This window comes from Canis lupus, chromosome 36, assembly GCF_003254725.2.
Source record: "Canis lupus dingo isolate Sandy chromosome 36, ASM325472v2, whole genome shotgun sequence".
Taxonomy (NCBI): domain Eukaryota; kingdom Metazoa; phylum Chordata; class Mammalia; order Carnivora; family Canidae; genus Canis; species Canis lupus.
Genome location: NC_064278.1, coordinates 10,477,546 through 10,501,275, shown reverse-complemented (window position 1 = coordinate 10,501,275; position 23,730 = coordinate 10,477,546). Strand labels below are relative to the sequence as shown.

The 23,730-nt window shown below is 33.0% G+C and overlaps 1 protein-coding gene and 1 long non-coding RNA gene across 7 annotated transcripts in view; one reads left to right on the top strand and one right to left on the bottom strand.

The window, feature by feature from the left end:
• Positions 1 to 10,285, bottom strand: part of LOC125754435 (uncharacterized) — a 39,616-nt gene extending 29,331 nt beyond the window's left edge. Inside the window, exon 1 of the long non-coding RNA XR_007408636.1 lies at positions 10,157 to 10,285. This is a non-coding gene — a long non-coding RNA (uncharacterized LOC125754435). The remainder of the gene's footprint in view (positions 1 to 10,156) is intronic.
• Positions 1 to 23,730, top strand: part of SCN3A (sodium voltage-gated channel alpha subunit 3) — a 105,131-nt gene that overhangs the window by 63,013 nt on the left and 18,388 nt on the right. For all 6 annotated transcript variants that reach the window (XM_025471014.3, XM_025471012.3, XM_025471017.3 and 3 more), the window contains 5 exons: positions 1,153 to 1,391; positions 8,661 to 8,834; positions 10,065 to 10,421; positions 11,871 to 12,341; positions 23,284 to 23,404. In XM_025471014.3, the coding sequence (XP_025326799.1) occupies positions 1,153 to 1,391; positions 8,661 to 8,834; positions 10,065 to 10,421; positions 11,871 to 12,341; positions 23,284 to 23,404 (1,362 nt within the window). The remainder of the gene's footprint in view (positions 1 to 1,152; positions 1,392 to 8,660; positions 8,835 to 10,064; positions 10,422 to 11,870; positions 12,342 to 23,283; positions 23,405 to 23,730) is intronic.

Sequence of the window (23,730 nt, the reverse complement as noted above, 5' to 3'; positions counted from 1 at the left end):
GTGAGAAGCAAGCCATGAGATAGTCAGCTTGACATGATTATATGCTTTGTGCAACTATTTCTTCTCCTCATAGAATTACCAAAGTCAATTACCCAAAATCATAACTGCATAACAAACCTAAGTAGATGATATATAAAATACATTATTAACATGCTGGTTACAAAAGCTAATACTGTCCCTTTTTTGTAACTCCTGATCCTGTCAACTAAGTGATATTTCCCCACTCCATATTATGTCAGTGAGTTATCGTTATATTCTCCTTAAATAATTAGAATATACCTTCTTACATTACATTAGTCTTGCAATTTCATAAGTCTTTTATTTAAGAAGTATTTAACATGTGTTCTTTAGAAAATATGAGTTACATTTTATATCTTGTCCTATTGGTATATATGATATCTGAATGGTCACATAATAATTATGACAGGTTTACCCATTAAATTACTAGCAACTCTCTTAAATATATTAGGCTAAAATTCTAAAAGATATGAGTATATTTGCATAACATAAGTAGATATAGGTTTGAATCTATACTAAAAAGGACATACTACATCTCATTGTGTGCAAAATTAATGCTGATGTGGAAACAATCAGAAGAGAGACTTGGTTGCACACATTAATAAGGATCACAGCTTTAGACAGTGTTTTTTAAAAGACACTTTCAAACGAAATAGTGTTTGATACATTTAATATTTCTGTAAAGCTTATTTAAAAATTGTTTTGGGGTGCCTGGGTGGCTCAGTTGGTTAAGCTCAGCAGGGAGTCTGCTTCTCCCTCTCTGCTCATGCTCTCTCCCTCTCTCTGTCCTTCTCAAATAAATAAAATCTTTAAAAAAATAAAATTCCTTTGATAAAAATAATATAGCAATATAATCAATAATTACCTAGCTATTAGCTAATAAAGTTAATTTGAAGTATTAAATTGAAGGTGTTTTCTGTATTTAATTAAAGGCAAAAGACGTTTATATGAAATTTTTAATGAATATTTTGTGAGGATATTTAAAAGGATTGCCTTCTCAAGTTTGTTAAGCTAAGTAATATGAACTTCGATACCCAGGTAGAAGCACTGATTTTATAAATAATGTTTAATCTATTGTAACAATAATTCATTTTTATTGTTATTTACTACTCTTCCTCTTTATTGTTCCCCCAGAACTTGAAGAATCTAGACAGAAATGTCCACCATGCTGGTACAGATTTGCCAATGTATTTTTGATCTGGGACTGCTGCGATGCATGGTTAAAAGTAAAGCATCTTGTGAATTTAATTGTTATGGATCCATTTGTCGATCTTGCCATCACTATTTGCATTGTCTTAAATACTCTCTTTATGGCCATGGAACACTACCCAATGACCGGTCAATTCAGTAGTGTATTGACTGTAGGAAACTTGGTAAGTTCATTTAAAGTTTACTTATTTCCTTTGGCAGGGGTGGAGGATATAGGCCAAAGAAAAAAATCCATTCATGCTGTGTAGGGAATCTCAGCAGTAAGATCTAAAATTCAACTGGTATGAATGCTGATTGCTCAGACCAATGTCCATGCTAATTGACCACAGTGTCTGGTAAGCTGTAAGTTCATTAAAATTTTTACTGTCATTCTTGCTAAAATATAGGTCCAAAAAAAAAAAAACACAAAGTATCTAATTCTGGCTCCACAAAAATGCAGTTTTACTATACACAGCCTCTGAAGAAATCATGTCCATTGAAGGATATATATAGCAACTCTGTATGCAAAGATTGATTTCTGTACAAAAGAGGACATAGTTGTTTAAATTGAATTACCTAACAAAATGTTTCAGTAGTATTCACACAAAAGAAAAAACAGTGGGTGAAAATGCATTTGTAATTTAGCCATACTTAGCCATACTTTTGGTTCAAATCACTTGAACAGGCATCTGCATATGTGTATGCTGACATGTACATTTCCTCCTTTATATGAGAAAACTGAAATGGGTAAACAAGTAAGAAAAGGATTAATCGAGAGCTTCCTTTTTGGCACAAGACAGAAATAGACTCAAACTAGTGTAAGAGGAAAATTAAAAAAAAAAAAAAAAAAACGACTCCTAGAATGAAAAGAAAAAAATGAACTACCAAACCATATAAAGCCTAACTTTGTAGTTGGGCTTCAGGAAATGCTTTAACCAAGGGCTTGGATGTTGCTCAAATGTTCATTTCATCTTTTGTCTCTGGGTCAGGAAACCTCTCAGCCATACCTCTCTGGTTTTACATCTTGTAACCTCTGCACTGGAAAAAAAGCTGTATCCCTTTTTCAGTTCTAGTTCAAAGACTCTCACAATAGGACTCTTGTTTGGCAGAGCCTAGGTTAGATGCTCACCTCTGGTTTAATCGGAGGCCGAGGGTGGATCCATGTGAAAACATGACAGACTCGAGGAATCACAAAGATGGAGAAGCAATTCCCAACAGAAGTTGAAAAGGAAATACTGGGCAGACAATTACATAAATGTCTACCCAGTAAGTGACCTCAGCTTTATTCCATGGTTTGACTTTGTAGCACCCACCAGATTCTTGAGATTTTCTTCATCGTTGGCACCTGTGAATTGGTTTTTTTTTTTTTTTTTAAGCGATTGTTCTTGATCTTTCCAATCACCTCATGTCTGCTTCTTTTCTGGACTTATGTCTAGTAAGGCTGTTTTCCACTCAATGTTTTTATTATTCAACAACTGTTGGAATTATCTGCTCTTGTGGCGTAAGCTATGCCCTACTCCTATATTTCCAACTATTACATAATGTTGTGCAAGGATAACTTTGAACACAATATGTGACTGAAAGTGCTATCTCAGTCCAGTCTTATGTTACCTCTAGTAGTAGCCTCCCAGCTTCAAAGAGCCTTCCAATTCAAAGATAGAAATCTGATAGCCATTTTTACTTACTTTTCCTGCATTTGTTATATATAAGTTGATAAGACCCATTATTTCTTCTTTAAAGGTACCTCTTTTTAATCCTATAACTATGATTAAAATAATACTTTTAGGACTCTGCACTCAGTATGTTTGCTCTTTGCTAAAGTATCTATTATCTGTACTTAGGGTTCAACAGCTTTATCTGATTTTCAAGACTCCTCATCTGATCCCATCCTTTCTATACCTTCCTATAGTCCATTGTTTCCTAACCAGCCACTACTGGCCCATCAGAACAGCCAAGTCACACCAACATCACCCATGTTTATATATTTACATATGGGAAAATATTTCACTGTTCTCTACATTCACATCTAGAGTGTTCCGACCTCATTTCAATTCTTCATATTCTTCAAGGTTATGTCCCATTTTTCCTTTGTATCTCCTATAATGTTTACATGCTTGTAGCTCAATAAATAATGAACTGGTTGTTTTCTACCCAAACGGGCTGCTTAGAGTAGAATGTTTTCATGAAAGAATATAGGCTTTGGAGTTGGGTGGAACTGGGTTTGGCTTCACTGCCAATACTTACTAATGATGTAGCATCTGGACAAGTCTGATAAAAAATCTGAGTCCTTGTTTTCTATTTTGAAATGGATATAATGATACTCATCTCCCAGAGTTGTTGTGAAGGCCAAATGAGGTAAGATGAAAACAATACTGAGCCTGGCATCTAGCATGTGCTCAATAAACAATTTCCTTCCTCTAATATATGCTATTTACCTTTCTTTGAAATACTGATGGAAAACAGTTCTGCTCTAGCTCTTGTATTTTTCCCAAGATACTGAACAGTTAGGGAAGTTGAACAATCAGGAAGAAATTTTGGAAATTTGCCAGAGCAAAACAGGAAATTGAAGTTTTATAGAATTCCAAAGTTAAAGCACTAGAGTTTGGAAGCACAGGATAAGAGAGGTTGGATTATAAGGATGATCAAATGGAAAAGCACTAGAAAAAAAGCACCAAATCTGGGTTCAAGTCCAACAGTCCATGCTAAATAACTGTGGTGCTCTTGAAAAAGTAATTTAGATCTTTGGGTCTGTTTTCTAGTGAGTAGAATGTACTGAACTAGATGATTTTTCATGTTTTCTCCAGTTCCAAAATTCTGTAACCTAATGTGTAGCAACAGAGATAAGGAGGTACAGAAGTAGGGTGGAAGACTGATGACTGATAGATTGTGGTAAAACCATTAATAAGCTGAGGTTAGCATCAGGGAAACAAGGCTCAGCAAGATAAAGAGTGTATAAGATAGAAAACAGACCTGAGTTAACTATTTCTAACCGTAAGAGATGGAACAATAAACTGTTTCTATTAGCTGAAAGCTCCTGTTATTATTAATAATATCATACATGTAAGGCATTTCATAGTTTCTCAGATATTTTATACCCATAACAACCCTTATAATAAGTATTTCTGTATAAAAATTATATATGTTTAATTATACGTAAATAATATGTAAAAATCTATAGAGACAGACACAGAGAAAGAGAAAAAGAAAAAGAGGAAGAGGGAGGAAGGAGTGGAGAGGGAGAGAATATACTCCTTATACCATGGGTACTTAGCTGACTTTGGACTCTATTATACACTATGGATGGTTGCATTGCATATTTTATGGAATTTATAGTTTGCTTATTTAAATAACTTTAGTTTCTATGGAGTAGTTGTTACTACTCAAATTTTCACATAATACCTTACAAATAAGGATATCTAGGTTTTATTTGAATTGTTAACAAAGGAATGTCCTGTAAAAGATTTGTGGAACTTTCAGGTTTACTTAGATCAATGTGCCCCATTTGTACCCTGTTTCTGGAGCATATAAAAATTACATCACTTCTCTACTAATTGGATTGATTGATCAAATTTGAGCATCAGGAGACCTCAAACATCTGTTGGGTTTCTCTAAGATGCTCTATTTTGTTTTTGTCTTGACTATTATAAAACCCATGCACCCATCTTAGAGACTTTATAAGCAAGAAATCATCCATCAATCATAATAGGTTACACAACCTCTTTATCATACAAACATTCCCAACTAACCTATAAGTCTTTCTTCAGGGAATACAGATAGAGGTTTGTAGCTCCTACATTGACTACTTTTCTTACTATAACTCTCATTATAACCAGTGATTAAGAGTCCACGATATCCCTTTATCCTGCTAGACCCTGAAGGGAACTCAGAACATGATACCTGTACTAAGGATCATACATGTCATTTGCAAATAAAAACCTAAAGAAACATGATTAGTAAAGTTATTTCAATTAAATGGTGTGGTACAGGATATGAATTTAAAATCTCAGAAAAGGGACATGATAACTTTTTGAAGGAGAAAAAATAACTCATTTATTAAAAGATAAAACACTTGGGAGCTGAATCCTAAAATTCACCTGGAGGCATCTTGTATCAATTAAAGAGTGCTATCTGGCCATCTAACTCCTTTCCTAGTACAGTATAAAGCTATCTTGTCTCCAAACTAATAATTTATAATGAGGTTCTAGTGTAAAAATTGTGTATACAATTTCTGAATACAATTTGGTAAACAATACAATGCTGACAGAAATCCAAGAATTTTAGACGCAGACCTTATGAGTTACCTCATTGAATAGCCTCATATGACAGATAAGAGAAAAGAACACCATAAATGCTAAATAATTTCTCATCATTTTTCTTTAAGTATATTTTGATTTCACCTTCCCCACCCAATCAACAACAACAACAACATTTTAAAATGTTTGCATTTAAATACCCAAAAGCCATGGGAGTAATAAAACTAAAGCCATTTTTTAAAAAAAAGCTAATAATAATAATACAGCAAATATAAGCTCCAGTTACATCAAATTCACTACAAAAAGAAAACATGGAACATCAGTCTGGACAAATAGAGGTTTTGTAGAGCAAACTGACCAATAGCCTTTAGAATGAACATTTCTCCTTTTAATGTACAGCAACAGAACTTCCCTAAGTAAATACTCAATAGGAAAACCTTCCCTTTCCTGAAATGAGACCTTATTCCCCAACATTTTATCATCTTCAGTGTTGTGCACCCCAAACCATCTCAAAATGCTCCAAATTTCTTTACTCTTGGTCCAGACTTCCAGGGTGATTTCTCATCTCCATCCTTAGCACTTATGCATTTACTGTATTTATCATGTGTACAATAGATTAGGACCTTTTCACTGAACTTAACTCCTCACTAAAGAAGCTGGCTTAGAAAGCCTAAAATTCATTGTTCATAAGAAATTTATCAGCCTAAATGAACTAGGTTTATGCAGTCTGTCCACAGAAAATTTATCAGCCTAAATGAACTAGGTTTATGCAGTCTAGGTTTGTATATCTTAATTACTACTATATTTTCAAAGACCAGCAAAATGTCTTCCATTTAGGTGTGCAGCAGTAATTTTTTTCTGAATGAATGAGTGGCTACAAAAGCATTTACCCAAAGTTTCAAAAGATAAAAAGCTTCTACATAAAACAAGATACATTTTGGCCAAGTTCAAACAATAAACATTCAACGTTTTTTATTAATTGCCTTGAGTCCTAAAAATTCTTTGTGATATAGAAAATTCAAAGGCAACTGAATGTTTGTTTATAAACCATACATGGGCATTATTTACATAATCTGATACATATCCAGAGGTTGCCAATTCTTTCTGTTCTTAGAATTTTTTGATGGAATTTAAAAATTATGTAAACTTAGGCTAATATTAAATCAGTATGCTGGATTGATTTTTGTTAGAATGAGAAGAAATTTTTAAAAACTCTTAAATACTGACAATGCAGTTTATTTTTTTTTAAAGATCTTATTTATTTATTCATAGAGACACAGAGAGAGAGGCAGAGGGAGAAGCAGGCTCCATGCAGAGAGCCTGAGGTGGGACTCGATCCAGGGTCTCCAGGATCATGCCCTGGGCTGCAGGCGGTGCTAAACCGCTGTGCCACCAGGGCTGCCCTGTCAATGCAGTTTAGACTAAAATGTGCCAAGAAACAATACCAATGATTTTAGGATCTAAATGGAAAACACTTAAGGATATAAATAAATATAGTTTTAAATTGCAAATTATAATTAAAATGTTATTTCTAAAATGGAATTTTATGTTGGGATTACATTTTAGATGAAAGGATGTACATTTAAGGTATAGGTTTTTATAACGTAGGAGATCTAGTCATTTCAGAAGAGCTGAAAAGATCATCCTATGATATTTCTGTAGGAAGAAATATTTATAGATGGTTTACCTGGATAGTTTCTACCTCAGTTTAATGTATTTCTATGATCAGGCTGCTAATTCAAACAGCTGCTTCTGAGACTTTGTATAAGAAATAAGATTTCTTTAAATCAGAATTTATTTTAAATTCACCAGGGAAAAAAATCCTATGGTGTCATTCCATAAAATAAAAAAGAAATAATTTTCAGTGTGCATTCCACTATATATCCAGATTTTCATGCAATAAAATTATTTGGAAAACATTTTATTTCTACTTGAGTGAATGAAGAACTGAAGTTAAGCTGTTTTTTTCTGGAATAGGTTATTTCCCCTAAAGTCTTTCTATGTTTAGGAAAATAATATGTTAGCTGCATTTTTTTTAAGATTTATTTATTTGAGAGACAGAGAGAGAGAAAGAGAGAGAGAGAGAGCACACCCACAGGAGCAACCTGGAAGGGAAGGGGCTGAGGGAGAGAGATCCTCAAGCAGCTTCCCTGCTGAGTGTACAGCCCGAGGCAGACCACTGCCTCTCCCAGGACCCTAAGATCATGACCTGAGCTGAAATCAAGAATTGAGTGCTTAACCAACTGAACCACCCTGGTGTCCCTATGTTAGCTGCACTTTTTTTTAAGAGTGGATACTGATTTCTTTTAATTAACTGATGTTTAGGAAATTCAAATAATTTTGATGCCGATATTTTGAGAGTCCTTCAGGGTAAAGGCTGATTTACCTTGTAAATGGTAAGCTTGGCTTTATAGTTATAAAATGCAGCTTTTACCTATTCTTAAGGTTATTGTTTTTTAAGATTTTTTTACAAGAGTAATTTCATAGCTCTTCATTGGGTCCCTTGGCCTGTGGTTTTGAGTTAAAAAACAAATTTTGAGTTCATTTCAGTTGTTTCTATTGTCAACCAGACATTCATCCAACCACTCAAATAATTTATTAATTTTAATTATGCGTGCATGCATACTGACAAAGTTCACCTGCTGCTTTCAATTAAATCTGCAGTTCCCTGCTCTATTAATCCATTAACCTTAATTCTGAGCCATGCATCCAGAGAATATTATTATAAAACACTTGTGGGAAACTCACTCTTATTTCAGAAACATTTTTAAAATTACAGAAATAAGATGATGTCCCTTTAAAAACCCACAAAAATCAAGAATAAAATATGGTTTTTACCAAATTTAAAATAAATTTAGAGTAACTTCAATTAATATATAGATTTGTTCCTAAGGTAATAATACTAAAAACAAAATTCATTGTGATTATGCAAGAAGTCTGGTGTACCAAAAAGGGCAGTAATTCTGTAGTTACAATTCAGTATCAGAATCACAATGTGAATGAGGAAATGTTTTAAAATAAGCATTTTCTTGGGTATCACTTAAAATACTCCCTTGGAAAAAAATGCTAAATTTATATCAGTTTGTTACATTTCTCCATTTTAAATTTTAAATGTTTTTACTCAGGACTATTTAATATTCTTTACAGATTCTTACAGTGTCAAAAGTTTTTTCAGTGTCTGTGATCTCTATTTTACTTTAGGTCTTCACTGGGATCTTCACAGCAGAAATGGTTCTCAAGATCATTGCCATGGATCCATATTATTATTTCCAAGAAGGCTGGAACATATTTGATGGAATTATTGTCAGCCTTAGTTTGATGGAGCTTGGCCTGGCAAATGTGGAGGGATTGTCTGTACTGAGATCATTCAGACTGGTATCAATTTAGACTACATTTATATTGTATCACTGGCATAAAATTTATTTTAAAAATAAATCAATGTGATCTTACACTTATTTTTAATAATATTTTAAATCTACACCAACACATGATACTCTAAGGAATATATATAAACATTCTCTTTAAAACAAAGTGTGACTATTTTCTGAGAATGATAAAAATGGCTGAACCACTTCATAATGATTAGCTATATGGGCACATTTAAAAACGCAACTGTGCCTCAAATTATGTTTTAAATTCACTTAATTTTTTTTTTGCTTCAACTCCGTAAAGAAATGCAAATAACAATTTGAGGCCTCAGTTAATCTTAGTTTTTTATCAACCTTAAACTTATATTAGTAGGAACTACTTTAAAGGAACATGTATAAAAAAATAAAATAAAATAAAGGAACATGTATGAAAACATTTGATATCATTAGCATTTTAAACAATGGTATAACAAACTTTTTAAAAATCGGCAAAATTTATTTTAAAAATATAAAATTTTGGGATCCCTGGGTGGCGCAGCGGTTTAGCGCCTGCCTTTGGCCCAGGGCGCGATCCTGAAGACCCGGGATCGAATCCCATGTCGGGCTCCCGGTACATGGAGCCTGCTTCTCCCTCTGCCTATGTCTCTGCCTCCCTCCCTCTCTCTCTCTCTCTCTCTCTCTCTCTCTCTGTGACTATCATAAATAAAAAAAAAAATTTTTAATATATATAATTTTATTGGAAATTAAGTAAAATGTGCAGTTTTTCACATTGAAAGGAAGACTTTATGTAAGTTATTTTTTATCAATTTAGTTTTATTTTATAAATATCCATTAAAATATATAACTCATACTTTTAGTATTTCTTTTTACTCTATAGTCTGAGGGTGACATTAGTTTGCTAAAATCAATCCAATTTAAATGTCTCCAATCAAAATATTAATTTGTTTTCAAGGATATATCTGTTGATGAACCAGAAAGGGATATAACTGTTGATGAATTAGAAATTTTCTATTTATCCTGACATATTTTATATTTTTTATTTTTGCATTTAATGATTTGATTAATAATTCCAGTATTATAAGCTACTTTTTCTGGGTTTGAATTTTAGTATGGTTTGAGATTTTACATCCCTCAAAGGTAGGTCTACAATATAGTATAATAATAAAATACAATGTCTAACTAACTTCCAAAATTATATTGTGATTACTACTGAGAATATCTTTTCACTTAATTACAGCTTCGAGTTTTCAAGTTGGCAAAATCTTGGCCCACCCTGAATATGCTGATAAAGATCATTGGCAATTCTGTGGGGGCTTTAGGTAATCTCACCTTGGTGTTGGCCATCATCGTCTTCATTTTTGCCGTGGTCGGCATGCAGCTCTTTGGTAAGAGCTACAAAGAATGTGTCTGCAAGATCTCCAGTGACTGCCAACTCCCACGCTGGCACATGAATGACTTCTTCCACTCCTTCCTGATTGTGTTCCGCGTGCTGTGTGGAGAGTGGATAGAAACCATGTGGGACTGTATGGAGGTCGCTGGCCAAACCATGTGCCTTATTGTTTTCATGTTGGTCATGGTCATTGGAAACCTGGTGGTATGTATATATTATAAATGCTCATAATTAAGGACAAGATCAGAGAGTAGCTAGGAAGGTGGCCTGATGCAATAGATAGCTCTGGTTTTATCACCAACAACCTAGACTCAAATCCCAGGACTAGCACTCTGAGCTCGGGCAAGTTACTTAACTTCTCTGAGCCTCAAGTTCCCCAACTATGAAAGTTGAATAACAACGCTGAAATTTTATGGTTGGTGTAGGGATTAACTGAAGTGTATCTGTGAAAGTTTAGAAGCAAAAAATATTAGGGTTTTTTTGTTTGTTTTTAGAGAAAATTTTTCATGAAGACTTATTTTTTATCCTTTTATTACCATTATGGACTGAATTATTTTTTATCCTATTATTACTTTTATAAAGAAATGACCTCCAGTAAATCTAAAAATATGGCTGTCTACCCTATCTTCAAATTACCCTTTACAAATTCATAGCTCATACTGTCGGCCTACTCAGAGGCAGTAAGTTGCATTTTACCAAATTTTGAAGATACATTTCAATGAAATAGGGTATTAGATTGTAGCTATGTAATTTAACTATTCAACTTGGAAAGGGACTAAATGTATCCTTCCCTGAATTTGCTTTATTAAAAGAAAATAAATTGTTGCCATTTAAGTTATTCACACTTAAATCTGAGCAGAATTAAAAAACTTACTTTTAGTTCTTAGTGTAAAAGCGTAATTTGTATATTAACAATGTTTTAATGCTTACATTTCTCAATTATGTGTGTACATAATGTTCTTCATGCCATCATACTTAACCTTTGCTTTGAGAGGTACATTTTTAAGTGAGACTGCTTGAAAGAATATTTGTGGGGTAACTGTAGACATGAAATTTTTTTCAGAAGAGTAAATCAGGAAGCTCTAGATTCTGAACAAAATCTGATGCAGAAATAAGGAAACAAACTAGAGTTCTTGCTTTGATGGGAGATGTGTTAATCTTATATAATTTGCATTTGGAAATTTCTGCTTTTCTGAATTTGTGGCCACTGGACAAAGGAATTTATATTAAAAGTATACTGTTTTAACACATATCACCAAGCTCTCAAAAAGAAAATCCTTATTTGTATACATGAAGCTAAACATTCTCAGACAAACTGATAACATGAAGTAAAATGACTAAAATGATGTTTTTTTTTTCTCATTGGCCAAAACCATCAAAACGGGATTTTTGTCTCTTCACTGGCAACTCTGAGTAGACAATTTAAGTCTCAGAAGTCCTGGTTTCCTGTTGTCCTTCTTGGTACGAAGGAAAAGGCACTTGTTTTATCATATTGCCCCTACAGCAGATAGTAGCTGTCAGGTCCTTTAAATAGTGTAAGATTCAGTCACGTGTCTGAAATACAGTAAGCATTTGTTAAATTAACTTTAGCAAAGATCTATGCTAACATGCATACTTCGTATTAATGTAGCAAATTTTCTTTTATTCTTTTAGGTTCTGAACCTCTTTCTGGCCTTATTGTTGAGTTCATTTAGCTCAGACAATCTTGCTGCTACTGATGATGATAATGAAATGAACAATCTCCAGATTGCAGTAGGAAGGATGCAAAAGGGAATTGATTATGTGAAAAATAAGATACGGGAGTGTTTCAGAAAAACCTTTTTTAGAAAACCAAAAGTTATAGAGATCCATGAAGGCAACAAAATAGATAGCTGCATATCCAATAATACTGGAATAGAAATAAGCAAAGAACTTAATTATCTTAAAGATGGAAACGGAACCACCAGTGGTGTAGGTACTGGAAGCAGTGTTGAAAAATACGTAATCGATGAAAATGATTACATGTCATTCATAAACAACCCCAGCCTCACTGTAACAGTGCCAATTGCTGTTGGAGAGTCCGATTTTGAAAACCTAAATACTGAAGAGTTTAGCAGTGAGTCAGAACTAGAAGAAAGCAAAGAGGTAAGAATGCTTTCAAAGTTTTTGTTGCATTTCCTATAATAACCATGCATTATGGTTATTCAGTATTTTTCTGTGTTCATATGCATTACTAAAAAGTAAATTGAAAGGCAATATATACATATGGCAGTGTTGGAAAATTATGAGATATTTTTTATTGGGCAATTCATCCATAGAAATTCCAACTTTCCAAAGAAGATCATCATTCTGAATAATTTGCATATTCGTCTTCTTGATTGTTTGAATATCTGGCTAAAAATATGGCCTGCCAAAAAATAAGCCATATTTACTGCTTTCTATTCTATACACTATATTATGCTCTTTAGACTCTTTAGACATATCAATGAATAATATTTTATCAATCATTGTGAAAGTGTCATCTTACTTTCTAGATTAAGTTTTGCTATGATTTTTTTTAATGTGAAAATTTTATGTGGTTTTTGTTCACCTTCAAAAGCTTTACTGTGATATTTATTTATGAAAGTGTTACATATATTTGGAAAGTGCAAGTAGCATTGATTATTTTGCCCAGTCAAGGACAAGCAAGTCCAAGTGTTCCAGATTAACTTGAAAATGCTAAGACCTACTTAGAAAAGCTACACTTGAGGATTACAGTTACGAAGTAAAAGTTGAAAAGCTGCTCTTATATTACTAGTTGTTCAAAATAAAACAAAGAAGAAAGGGAACTGTTCTTACTGTATGATCAGAATTCACAGAATCCCATAAAAGCAGCTTAATGGTATTAATTCTGCAATTCTATATCACAGAGAAGAGAATTAAATTTTTTTACTATTACCTATTTTTGGACTTCTAATATACCAGTGGGAAGTAAGTCTAGCACAGAGTTATAAAAGACAGATTTTAGCTTGAGGGTAGGATATTAGCACCACAGGAAACAGATCATTGACATCTGATTTTTTGAGCATATTTGGAAAACTTCTCTTTTTAAGAAGAGTATCAACAGAATTCGTATAAGTAATATAATAAGTAGTTGACAATGTCATAACTCATAGCTCTCGATCCTTCCTTTTAGACATTTCAGCACTGCTGAGATATATTATAATAGTAAATTTGAAAATATTTTTTAAAGGTAAAACCATATACAAAATGGGGTATAATATTCTTGGAATTCCACTCAAAGTCTGCTTAGTGAGCTCAATTCTAATTTACATATTGTTTATTCTGATAAAATAATAACTCAATTCTAATTTTATTTTTCATCACCTAACAGATTTTTTTAAGAAAAAAATCAATTAATTAATGAGCAATTATTGAGCATTTTTTCAAACTCAGCACTTTGCTGGATACTGAGACTAAGGAAGAGTTAAAGAAGAGAGCTCTATAATACAACTGCCTTTGGGGAATCTCAACATCTTCAAGGAGGCCAACACTAATTCTCAAAATTATTAAAGATCTATTAAAAAGTTTCATCCTTCAGGACCGAATATAAAAATTATAGGTATTGAGAACAGCAAGAACATAGCAAGTTACTAAATGGAAGAGATAAAATTGAAATAGGCCTCTAAATTTGAGTATGATCAAAAAGCCAAAGCAAAATCCTACCAAAGGAAAGCCACAGTTGAGAATGAGCTTGGTATTAAGGTGCAGCAGTGAAACAATCAGCATGAATAACCTACTGGTTGAGAAGATAGTAGAAAATTTGGGTGAATAAGGTATTTCCAGATTGTAAAGTCTTAGAAGTAGAAAAATTTAGAATTGCTAGCATAATCAATACAGAGCTATTTGTTCTGAAGCAGGGGAAAGGCAAAAGGAAAGTGATGTTTTCGGAAAGTTTATTTGGTATCAATGAGTAAGATGGTTTCGAGTGAAGGATATGTGGTGACAATCATTTGATAGCAATCAGGTGATGAAATTCTGGGCTGAGGTAAAGTAATAAGTGTGGTCACTGAGACCTAGCAATTTGACAAACTAGTGAGACTAGGAAATTGGAAAAAAAAATAGTAATTGCACTCTCTGAAAGAGTCTTTTTAGGAAGGTTACCAGGTTTAAGTGGGAAGAGGGAAGACTTCAACTGGAATATACTAAATTAGAAGTAACAGTGTTAGGGTGAGGGCTGGGTGAAAAATCAGGGATTTAAAAAAGATTTGTTAATTATCAGATTCCTTAACAATAGAGGAGCTTATTACCAAGTAATAAGGGAAGATTAGAAACTAGACTAGCCTGGGGTCAAGAAGAGGTAGAAAAATCAAAGAGGTTAGAGAAACTTTTGTTACAGTAGTATCATAGGTTTTATCACATTGGACTGATGGAAATTTAATATCCTAATTATTTTCTACCAAAAAGTTGGCTTCTAGAATATTTCAAAAATTCTATAATGCCCACAGATATTTCAAATGACTGCTTAGAAAAATACCACCTCACTGTCATGTCTTTTTAATGGCTAGGAAATCATAAATCTGGTACATGGAGACACTATGTCTGGAAAATATTTTATCATCTAAACAAAAATTCATTTTTGGGTGACTCTTTATAACCATTCTATCCTCTTCCAATCTAAATTTTGGATACATGGAAATCAATTATAGAGTGTAATGAAATTGTTTAAAGATGTACAGACATATTAGTGTGAAATTTTATCAAACTAAATATAAAAGTAAGTTATAAAACAAGGATAGAATTTATAAAAGGATAATATTTATATCCTTTATAAAACAAGCATAAAATTTCAAATTATTTCACATGGTAGGAATAAATTCAACAATAAATTTTTTACGGGTAATTTTTTAAATTAGTACAAAAAAAAAAAACAAACCCCACCCCACCCTGAAAAGTAACAAGGCAATTCTCATACGTGTTTATACAAAGATTAGAAGTACAATGTTTTTAAAAATAAAAAGCAAAAAATCTGCATATTCTAACATTATACAGTTGTTTTAGATAAATTCCAGGAAAGTTCAGTTTTAACCTGGAATTTCTGAAAACTGCTGGCACTGAACACAGGTCACGTTTCAGATGCCTATTTACATAGGCTGGTTATTCTTTTTTAGGAACTATTGCACACACACATACACACACAAATGAAAAATAACATATCCATAAAGTGACATTTTGGCTCATGCTTCTTAGTTTGACTGTTAAGTAGAACACTGAGTTATGCTTTGAAAATACAGAATATCGTTTCTTTTTGCTGACACACTAAGAAATCATACAAACTAAACCAACAGTGATACATTACTCACTAAAAAAGTAATAAATTTTAAAACCTTGCAATACATTCTGCTTTAAGAGGCAGTAATTAATATTAACTTAGATGGTATTTGAAAACTCTAGTCATCTAACTCTCTGCATTCATTTTCAGGATACTGTATATCTAGCTATAGTGCAATTGGGGAAAAATGATCCCTAAAAGTTGTTAGAGATGAAGATATGAATTGCTGTTATTATATTTTTAATATATGTATTTATATATCCAAATATATGGATTGCTAACATAAACAGGCTGGTATGAAAACAAATACAAAGCTCTGCATGAAAAAATGTAAGAGAATTAAAGGTATGGATTGCAAAATAGTGTTCTTATTTATACTGGAAATACTTGGATTTATACAAATCTTGTGACAAAATATAAAGTAGAATTGTTTTTATATATTTAAAATTCATGTAATCATGATTTCTTAGCATATTTATAGAACTATGAATTTTTTAGTTTAGTTTTTAAAAAGGTTTTGTTGTCTTCCTGAGTGAGAATATAGAATAAATGTTCTTTAGAATCCTATCTGAAGTTGAATTCCAAAGCACAATCTAGCAATATCATACTGTGACCTTCACCGCTTACCGTTCTTACTTCTCACAGGGGTAAAATCAAGCTGGAGCCATCAAGAGTGCAGCTCTGGTGTTTTTTAACCAGCCAGAGGCTCGTGCCACCACTTTTACCCAGGTTACCCAAGCAAGTTATACATGTACAATCACTTTCTAAGTGAATTTTGACTGGCCTGCATGCTACTCAGCTGTTCCTTCCCCTGCCATGGCAAGGAAGAGCTAGATGTGCCCAGCCGCTCTCTGCTGAATTGTGTGACACATCATAGCATGGTCAGGCGAGATGGGCAGTCCCACATCATATATGATTCTGCTGATGAGTTTTCCAGTTTAGTCTTTAAAAATTTAAAAAAGCAATAATTGCATGCTCTATAGGATTTATAATTATTTTAAAATATGATAGGAATGTTTAAAGTTCAATATCGTCAAGAAGTTAAGAGAGCATGCATTTTTTTTTATTTCTCTGCTTTTATTTCATTAAAATAAGACCACAACTCGTTGTTGTTGCTGATTCAGCCCTTATAAGTAAACTGTATGACCAAAATGAGCCTCATGGGACTTTTTTGATAGTGCCATTTTCAGATCATTATATTCAGATTCATGAATATAATTTTCAACATTTGTAATTCATTTGCTCAAGATGGAAATGTATGCTTTCGTGGTTTTTTTTGAAAGGCTCTATAAAAGACAAAAACAGGTGATCATAAGTTTTTGGATATGAAGGGCCATAGTCTGTATGTATTTGGGCACCACATATCTTGGATTCCCAAGTAGTTTAAGAAAGTTTTTAAGTCATATGTCTGTAAAACTCTAAGTGTTCATTGCAAAGTAATCAAAAGAAGGAAAGCATCATGATATGGGATACTTCATTACATCTTGATCATTAAGTAACTGGTCCAGTGTACCCATTTTTTTAATTTCCCTAATCTACATTAATCTTCCCTAAATTTTCTACCTAAAACTGATCAGGTAAAAAAGAGACATAGAAAATGTCCTATTTTTTAGTATTACTATAGTTTTATGGGGAGTAAAGGGCATCTCCCAAGATCAGTGTTAAGTTTGTGGATTAACTAAGCCTTTAGTTTATTCTCTTGACTCAACCTTCTCTTGTTGATATCCATGCTTACTGGAATCTCAGCCAGAATGGGGGTTCTGGGAGGGAAATTATAAAACAAAAATGGAAAAAAGCTCTCAAATATTGGCAATTTCAATACTTTTGGTGAAGAATAATATCTAACCAGAGTTTGGGTTGTCTCTAGGTTTAATTCATACCTATTCACGTTTTCCTTAGGGATAACTTAAGAATTAGCTGGAGAATGCAACAAATTCAGAAATATTATTATTAATGAAACATAGAAAAAATATATGTCCCTGATTTATGCAATTTTTACTTAGCAATTACTTTTAACTTTGGGGTATAAACCAACATTGGCCAGTGGGGGGAAAAAAATCTGACTTATTCTTTCTTCCCAAGCAGAACAAAATTAAATGGTACTGGAAAATTATGTTTATAACAGTATTCCCTCCTTTTCAAGGCCTTCATGGAAACTGAAAATAGATACTTGATTAAGATCCCAAGCATGTGCCCTTTTGGAAAAGGCACTGTGTTCTGTTTTCAGAATCTGGAGAGCAATGGAAGTACCTCTGGGCTTTCTGTCTTGCTCTCAGTGTCTTCCAAACACTTTGTGTGAAATTGAATGTGAGGCAACTCTTCCAGAGGCACAGATGAGTATGTGAATACCATTTTAAACCCATCTTGACCTTCAGAGAACTGTTGTGGTGCTTTAGTGTACTTCTGTTGAAATAAAACCTAATTAAGGCTAGTTTAGATAGAAATTTTTATGTATCTTCTCAAGATAAACCAGCTATTTCTTTTGGCTTCCTGATGCCCTTTTACCTTACTCTTTAACTACCACATAATTCCTCTATCATGTTCTTATCAAGGTCATTTTAAAATTAAAGAAGCACCAGGGCTGTTGCACATTTAAAATATGTTGAGGCAAAACCACATATGAGTGGTTTGTATTTTTAAACATTCAATAAGTCGTCCAGAAAAGAGAGCTATTGGTTTTAATCTTGTAAAAACAAGACTGGACAAGCAGCCTAATGGCCTCCTGGTGTGTCTACCTACCTATTCTTTAACTGAAACATCATAAGTCAAGATATGGATATGCATATCCAAAAGATCAGACTAAGGCCCTGATAGTATGTGTGACCAAAAGATTTTCCTCTTCTACTTGTAAGACAAAACTCAGAAGTTGTGAGAGAAATGGCTAGATTTTAAAGGCAATCTGTAATGGCTGAATCTTTTATTTTTGCCTCTTGAATCATACAGCAGTTTGTGAGACTCAAACATTTGGTAGCTGATTGAAAATAAATGAAATGTAAGCGCATTTCAGTGGAAGTAGGCCAGTTGCTAACATTCTCTTCTATCTCTGAAAGTTAAATTTCATTATTTAATTGGATTAAAACCCAGAGCAATATTCATCATAAGGGGGATTTCTATATAAGTTCATGTTATTAGAGGGGAAAATGGTCTCATGGCCTTTTTGGGTACTGATTTTGTCATTTCTTACGAATGGTTATTTGCAGTTAATCTTCTTGAAAACTTCATATTCAGGGACCATGTCTTTGAGAACATGGTTCTTGGATCAGTGTGCGGCTTCCACAGTATTGCGCCAGGCTTCTGCTATAGCCAGGCATGTTTTCTGTGGCTGAATTAGGCCTGGAGAATGTTGCATCTTAAAACCTGCTTTCCAGTGTGCATTTGTAGAGCATAAGCCATCATCCCTCTGTAGACTCAGTACTTTCTACAAGGGATGGAAGAATCAAACCTTAAGTGCCATAAAATATCGGAGGGGTAAGGAGAAAATAGTACAAGAACACAAGTTTGAACTTGTACTATATGGTTTTATATGGAAGCTTTCTATAGTTATGCCTATATAACTAACTGTTTTTCTAACTACTTCTAAACAAGTATTAATTTAGTTATTTAGTATAGTATTGAGTTCCTTAATATGGAAAATTTCATTTCAGGTTTCTTTGCTTTTTTTTTTATACCATTGTAGTATCACAGCTATGGCAATATAAAGAAAGTAAGTTATCCTTTGTATTTATCATCAGTCACTTGCTTTTAAATCAGTTACATGCTTTTAATAAATTTGGAAGTCATTTCGGTGTGGCTATGATAAAATGTATAACAAAACTATACTCTACGAGAGTATGAGTGCCAAAGTACTGAAATAAATTAGAAAATGTTTAGATTATATAAATGGTATTATATCAACACAATAGAATTTTAAATGCTTAAGTAGTTTCTAGGGAAGAAATTAATTATTTAAAGATTCTTTATGTATACAGTGACTAAAGCATATCAAGCAGTATATCATAAATGGTAAATTGTTGTAGCTTAATAAGAACACACTCTAAGCTTTATTTTATAAAAATCTAAGTAAATTCGTGACTTTTGAAATTTTACATAGTTGACACAAGATTTCTCTAATATCATAGAATAAAATATATGTACTTTCCTGTGACAAAAAAAATGTGCCCTATGAAGTTTACAACAGGAATAAGCCTGATTCTCAAAGTTAATAAGAATTAACTTTGTCAACCTCCATAGGGAAAGGAGTCCCCCACAAAACACTTCTTACTGAAATGAATCCTAGCCTGCTATCTTTCAAGCTTTGGTGCATGAGGGTCTATAAGACTGAATATTCCTTAAGAAGTTTTCCAGAGTATAAGTTTTAAAGGGTTATCCTTATAATCAGAAAAATTCCTGAATAACAGTGAAGCAATTCTCCACATAAAATGGGTTCTGCTTGGGGCATCCGAGTGGCTCAGTGGTTGAGCGTCTGCCTTCAGCTCAGGTCATAATCTGAGGTCCTGGGATCAAGTCCCACATCGGGCTCCCCATAGGGAGCCTACTTCTCCCTCTGCCTGTGTCTCTGCCTCTCTCTGTGTGTCTTTCATGAATAAATAAATAAAAATTAATTAAATTTAATTAAAATTTTTTAATTAAATTAAATTAATTTTTAATTAAATTAATTAAATTAAATTAAAAAAATTTTAATAAAAAATATAAATAAATCAATTTGACAGTATACCTGGCCACATCATTTTTAAAAAAACAAAAAATGGGTTCTGCTCATTTGAAACAGCGGAATACACAGAGTTTTGGCAGAGGATGGGAAGTGTCTGTTTTACAACACATGATTTCTCTTTTTTTTTCTTTTTTTTTAATAATAAGTTTATTTTTTATTGGTGTTCAATTTACCAACATACAGAATAACACCCAGTGCTCATCCCGTCAAGTGCCCCCCTCAGTGCCCGTCACCCATTCACCCCCACCCCCGCCCTCCTCCCCTTCCACCACCCCTAGTTCGTTTCCCAGAATTAGGTGTCTTTATGTTCTGTCTCTCTTTCTGATATTTCCCACACATTTCTTCAACACATTATTTCTCATAATACCATGCAGAGGTAGAGGCATGGCAAACTCACTACTGAGAGGCAAACTAACTCACTACTGACCCTCTACTTTACAGTCTTTATCATATATACATGTGTAACCTCCATAGCTATTTAGAAAGTTGAAAGTATTTATATCCAAATATGTTAACCACATTTATAAAGACAGTACTAATAACAAAAATACATCCAGAGGTCAGTACTTGGCAAAGAGCAGACTCAGTTGTCATTGAGATTAGTGGCTACATATTATTTGTGCCATTTGGGTTTAAGTATTTGTATCTACACCTGTAGATTATATGGCAGACAATTATAATGCAAAAAAAATGAACAGTTCACATTATACTAATAGTGGTAAAATGAGAGTAATATGTTTTCTAGAGTTTTTGAATAGAAAAGTATACATATATTTGTGTGTATATACACATATACTGATTACTTTCTTCCCTCAGATTCCCTTATTGAATGTCTGCCAATATTTTAGAAAAACATTTTGGAAATATCATGTATTTTTATTGCTAAAGTATTATTAACTAAATAATTCCTATTCATTAAAAATGTATTATCTAATACAATTAAATAGACTTCTGTCAAGGCCATTATTGAGTTACATAACAAAGTAGAGAGATGAAATTATCTAACCACTATAATTCCTTCTATATGAGTAATACAAAAATGCAATCAATCATTCATTTATTGTCTCTCCATAAATTTGATACAACTATTTGGTGTTTATTCTATGCTTGGGTCTTTTGGTATATATATGTGTCTGTATATTTTTGGTATATATGTTCGTGTACATAAATATGTAATTTGTACCTATGTATAATTTTTGTACATATATAATTTATCTATAATCATAAGAATATTTGATCAAACAAAACAAGTATAACATTCAATAAAATTTAGCATGGAGAAATCATGCAAGAAAGAAAGGCTTCATGGAGGAGGTGGACCATGACTAGGCTCAGAAGAAATTATCCAACTTGGTTTGATGAACAGGAAGAAGAAACATGAAACTTTTATAGCTAACCTAAAAATAATTTGGTTCTCACTGGTTTTACTTATGCAGTGGATATTACTGCTCCCACTTGTCAAATGTCATGGCGTTCAAGGGAAGAGTTAGTTGCCAAGCTCAACCATCTTCTTCATTATATCAGGAGCTGTTTCAGTTCTATCCAGCAGTAGCTTTCCTGGGGTTTTCTTAAAATATGAAGATATTCTGGCTATAAAAGGCAGAAAAATCCTGGGGAAAGAAAATATGTCCTGGCCTTTCTCATCTCTCTAGAAAGTGGAGGAATTTAATGGTACAAATTCCTGTATTGTAATGATCCTAAAAACCAGTGGCCAAAAATGATGGCCTAGCTTCTCTCTTTAGCTCCAGACTAGGAGGTATTTTATTATAGAATTATATTTTGATATAAACTATTTTTTCATAATATATTTAATTTTCATAATATATTTAGTTGGATATGATTAACCTCACCTTCAAAGTAACATCACAGAAAATATCTGGATAGTACTTTTCAATAGTTCAAATCATAAAATATTAGACTACATTTGTATTATGATTTCAGTAAATCAGGAATCTTGAGCCAATTTTTCTCCAATATGACCAATGTTTAGGGAGTCATTTGGGGATTTTTCGTAATACACTAACTCGTTCAGAAGGCTAGGACAAAGTGACCCCTACCACTTAGCTACTAAAGTTAATGGGGGTTAAGAAACCATTATCATGTCCATGTGCTATTTTTTCATCCTAAAAGCTTTACATTGGCTAGGTTTTGTTGTGTGTCATGTCTTTGCATCCATTTCATAAAACACTGCAAATCCATAATGTCTTCCCAAGTGATCTCAAAGTACTTATTTATTTATTCTTGTAATATTAAAATGGCTCTTCCTAGCCATGTGGCATGTCACAGTGATTTATTGAAGGGAAAAATTCACAGCCTGATAACATGTTGAATTCAGAATGTGCTCCTAATAAAAGTCTATATAGATTCTGTCCAATGCCATTTATGAGGAAATTTCCATTTCATTTAGAATTCTTTGTCAAGTATTGAATTCATTTAAGCAGTTCAGAAAGAGAGAGAGAGAGAGATCCATCATTTTTCTGCTAGTAAAGAAGATTATGTAAGCCAGAGGAAAAATATAGCTCAAAGTTGAAATATAATGACTGTGACTAATGTTAATGTGCTGCTCTTCCTTTCTAAAATTACAGAAAACATGGACAGTAGTTAGAGGTGACTGGTAATGTTCTTTGCTCCCAAAATTCCATCATAAGAGGTGGACATTTTAATTTGATGCATTTTAATTAATATAATCAGTAATGAACGTCAGCCCACCAAACTTTCATCAAACTATTTTTGATTTGGCATGAGTATTAATGTATTAAACTATTTCATATGGCATCCGTATACAATTAGAGATAATAAAATAAATTAATCAGTATAACCCATTCTTTCCAAATCACTCACACTGAATGCTGTATACTTTTTTCTGTCTGAATCAGGTCAGTAGTTACACATTGTTTTAAATATTAGGACTTTAATTTTGTTAAATTATTAGTACATAATCTATCAACAATGTTAATAGAGTCAAATGTGATCACTATCATTTTTCACACTATGACAAAAATTTTCCAAATTAAATGAATAAAAGGGGAGAAAAATCACAATTTGCAATGGGGTTTTGTTTCTAGAAATTAAATGCAACCAGCTCATCTGAAGGAAGCACAGTTGATGTTGCTCCGCCCCGGGAAGGTGAACAGGCTGAAATTGAACCTGAGGAAGACCTTAAACCGGAAGCTTGTTTTACTGAAGGTAAACAAGCTCAATATGATTAAAATGCAGTCTCCCCGCTTTTCTTACAGCAACTGATAATACCTCACTTGAGGGCATATTTCAAAGAAATGGTAAAGGCATGTTTTTCTTTGTTTTTATCTTTTCTTCTGAAAAGCTAATTTATCTATATTTCCAGATTATATTATAGCAGTGACTGTGCCTGAACAATTAAAGATGATCTGATGTGGTTTTTTGTTGTTTTTATCCTCCAGAATGTGGAGAAGCTAACCCCATGAGATAAATGGCATTCTAGAATGTCATCTCATTGATACTGACTGCAGTCCCTTCAGACCTCATTGGCAATG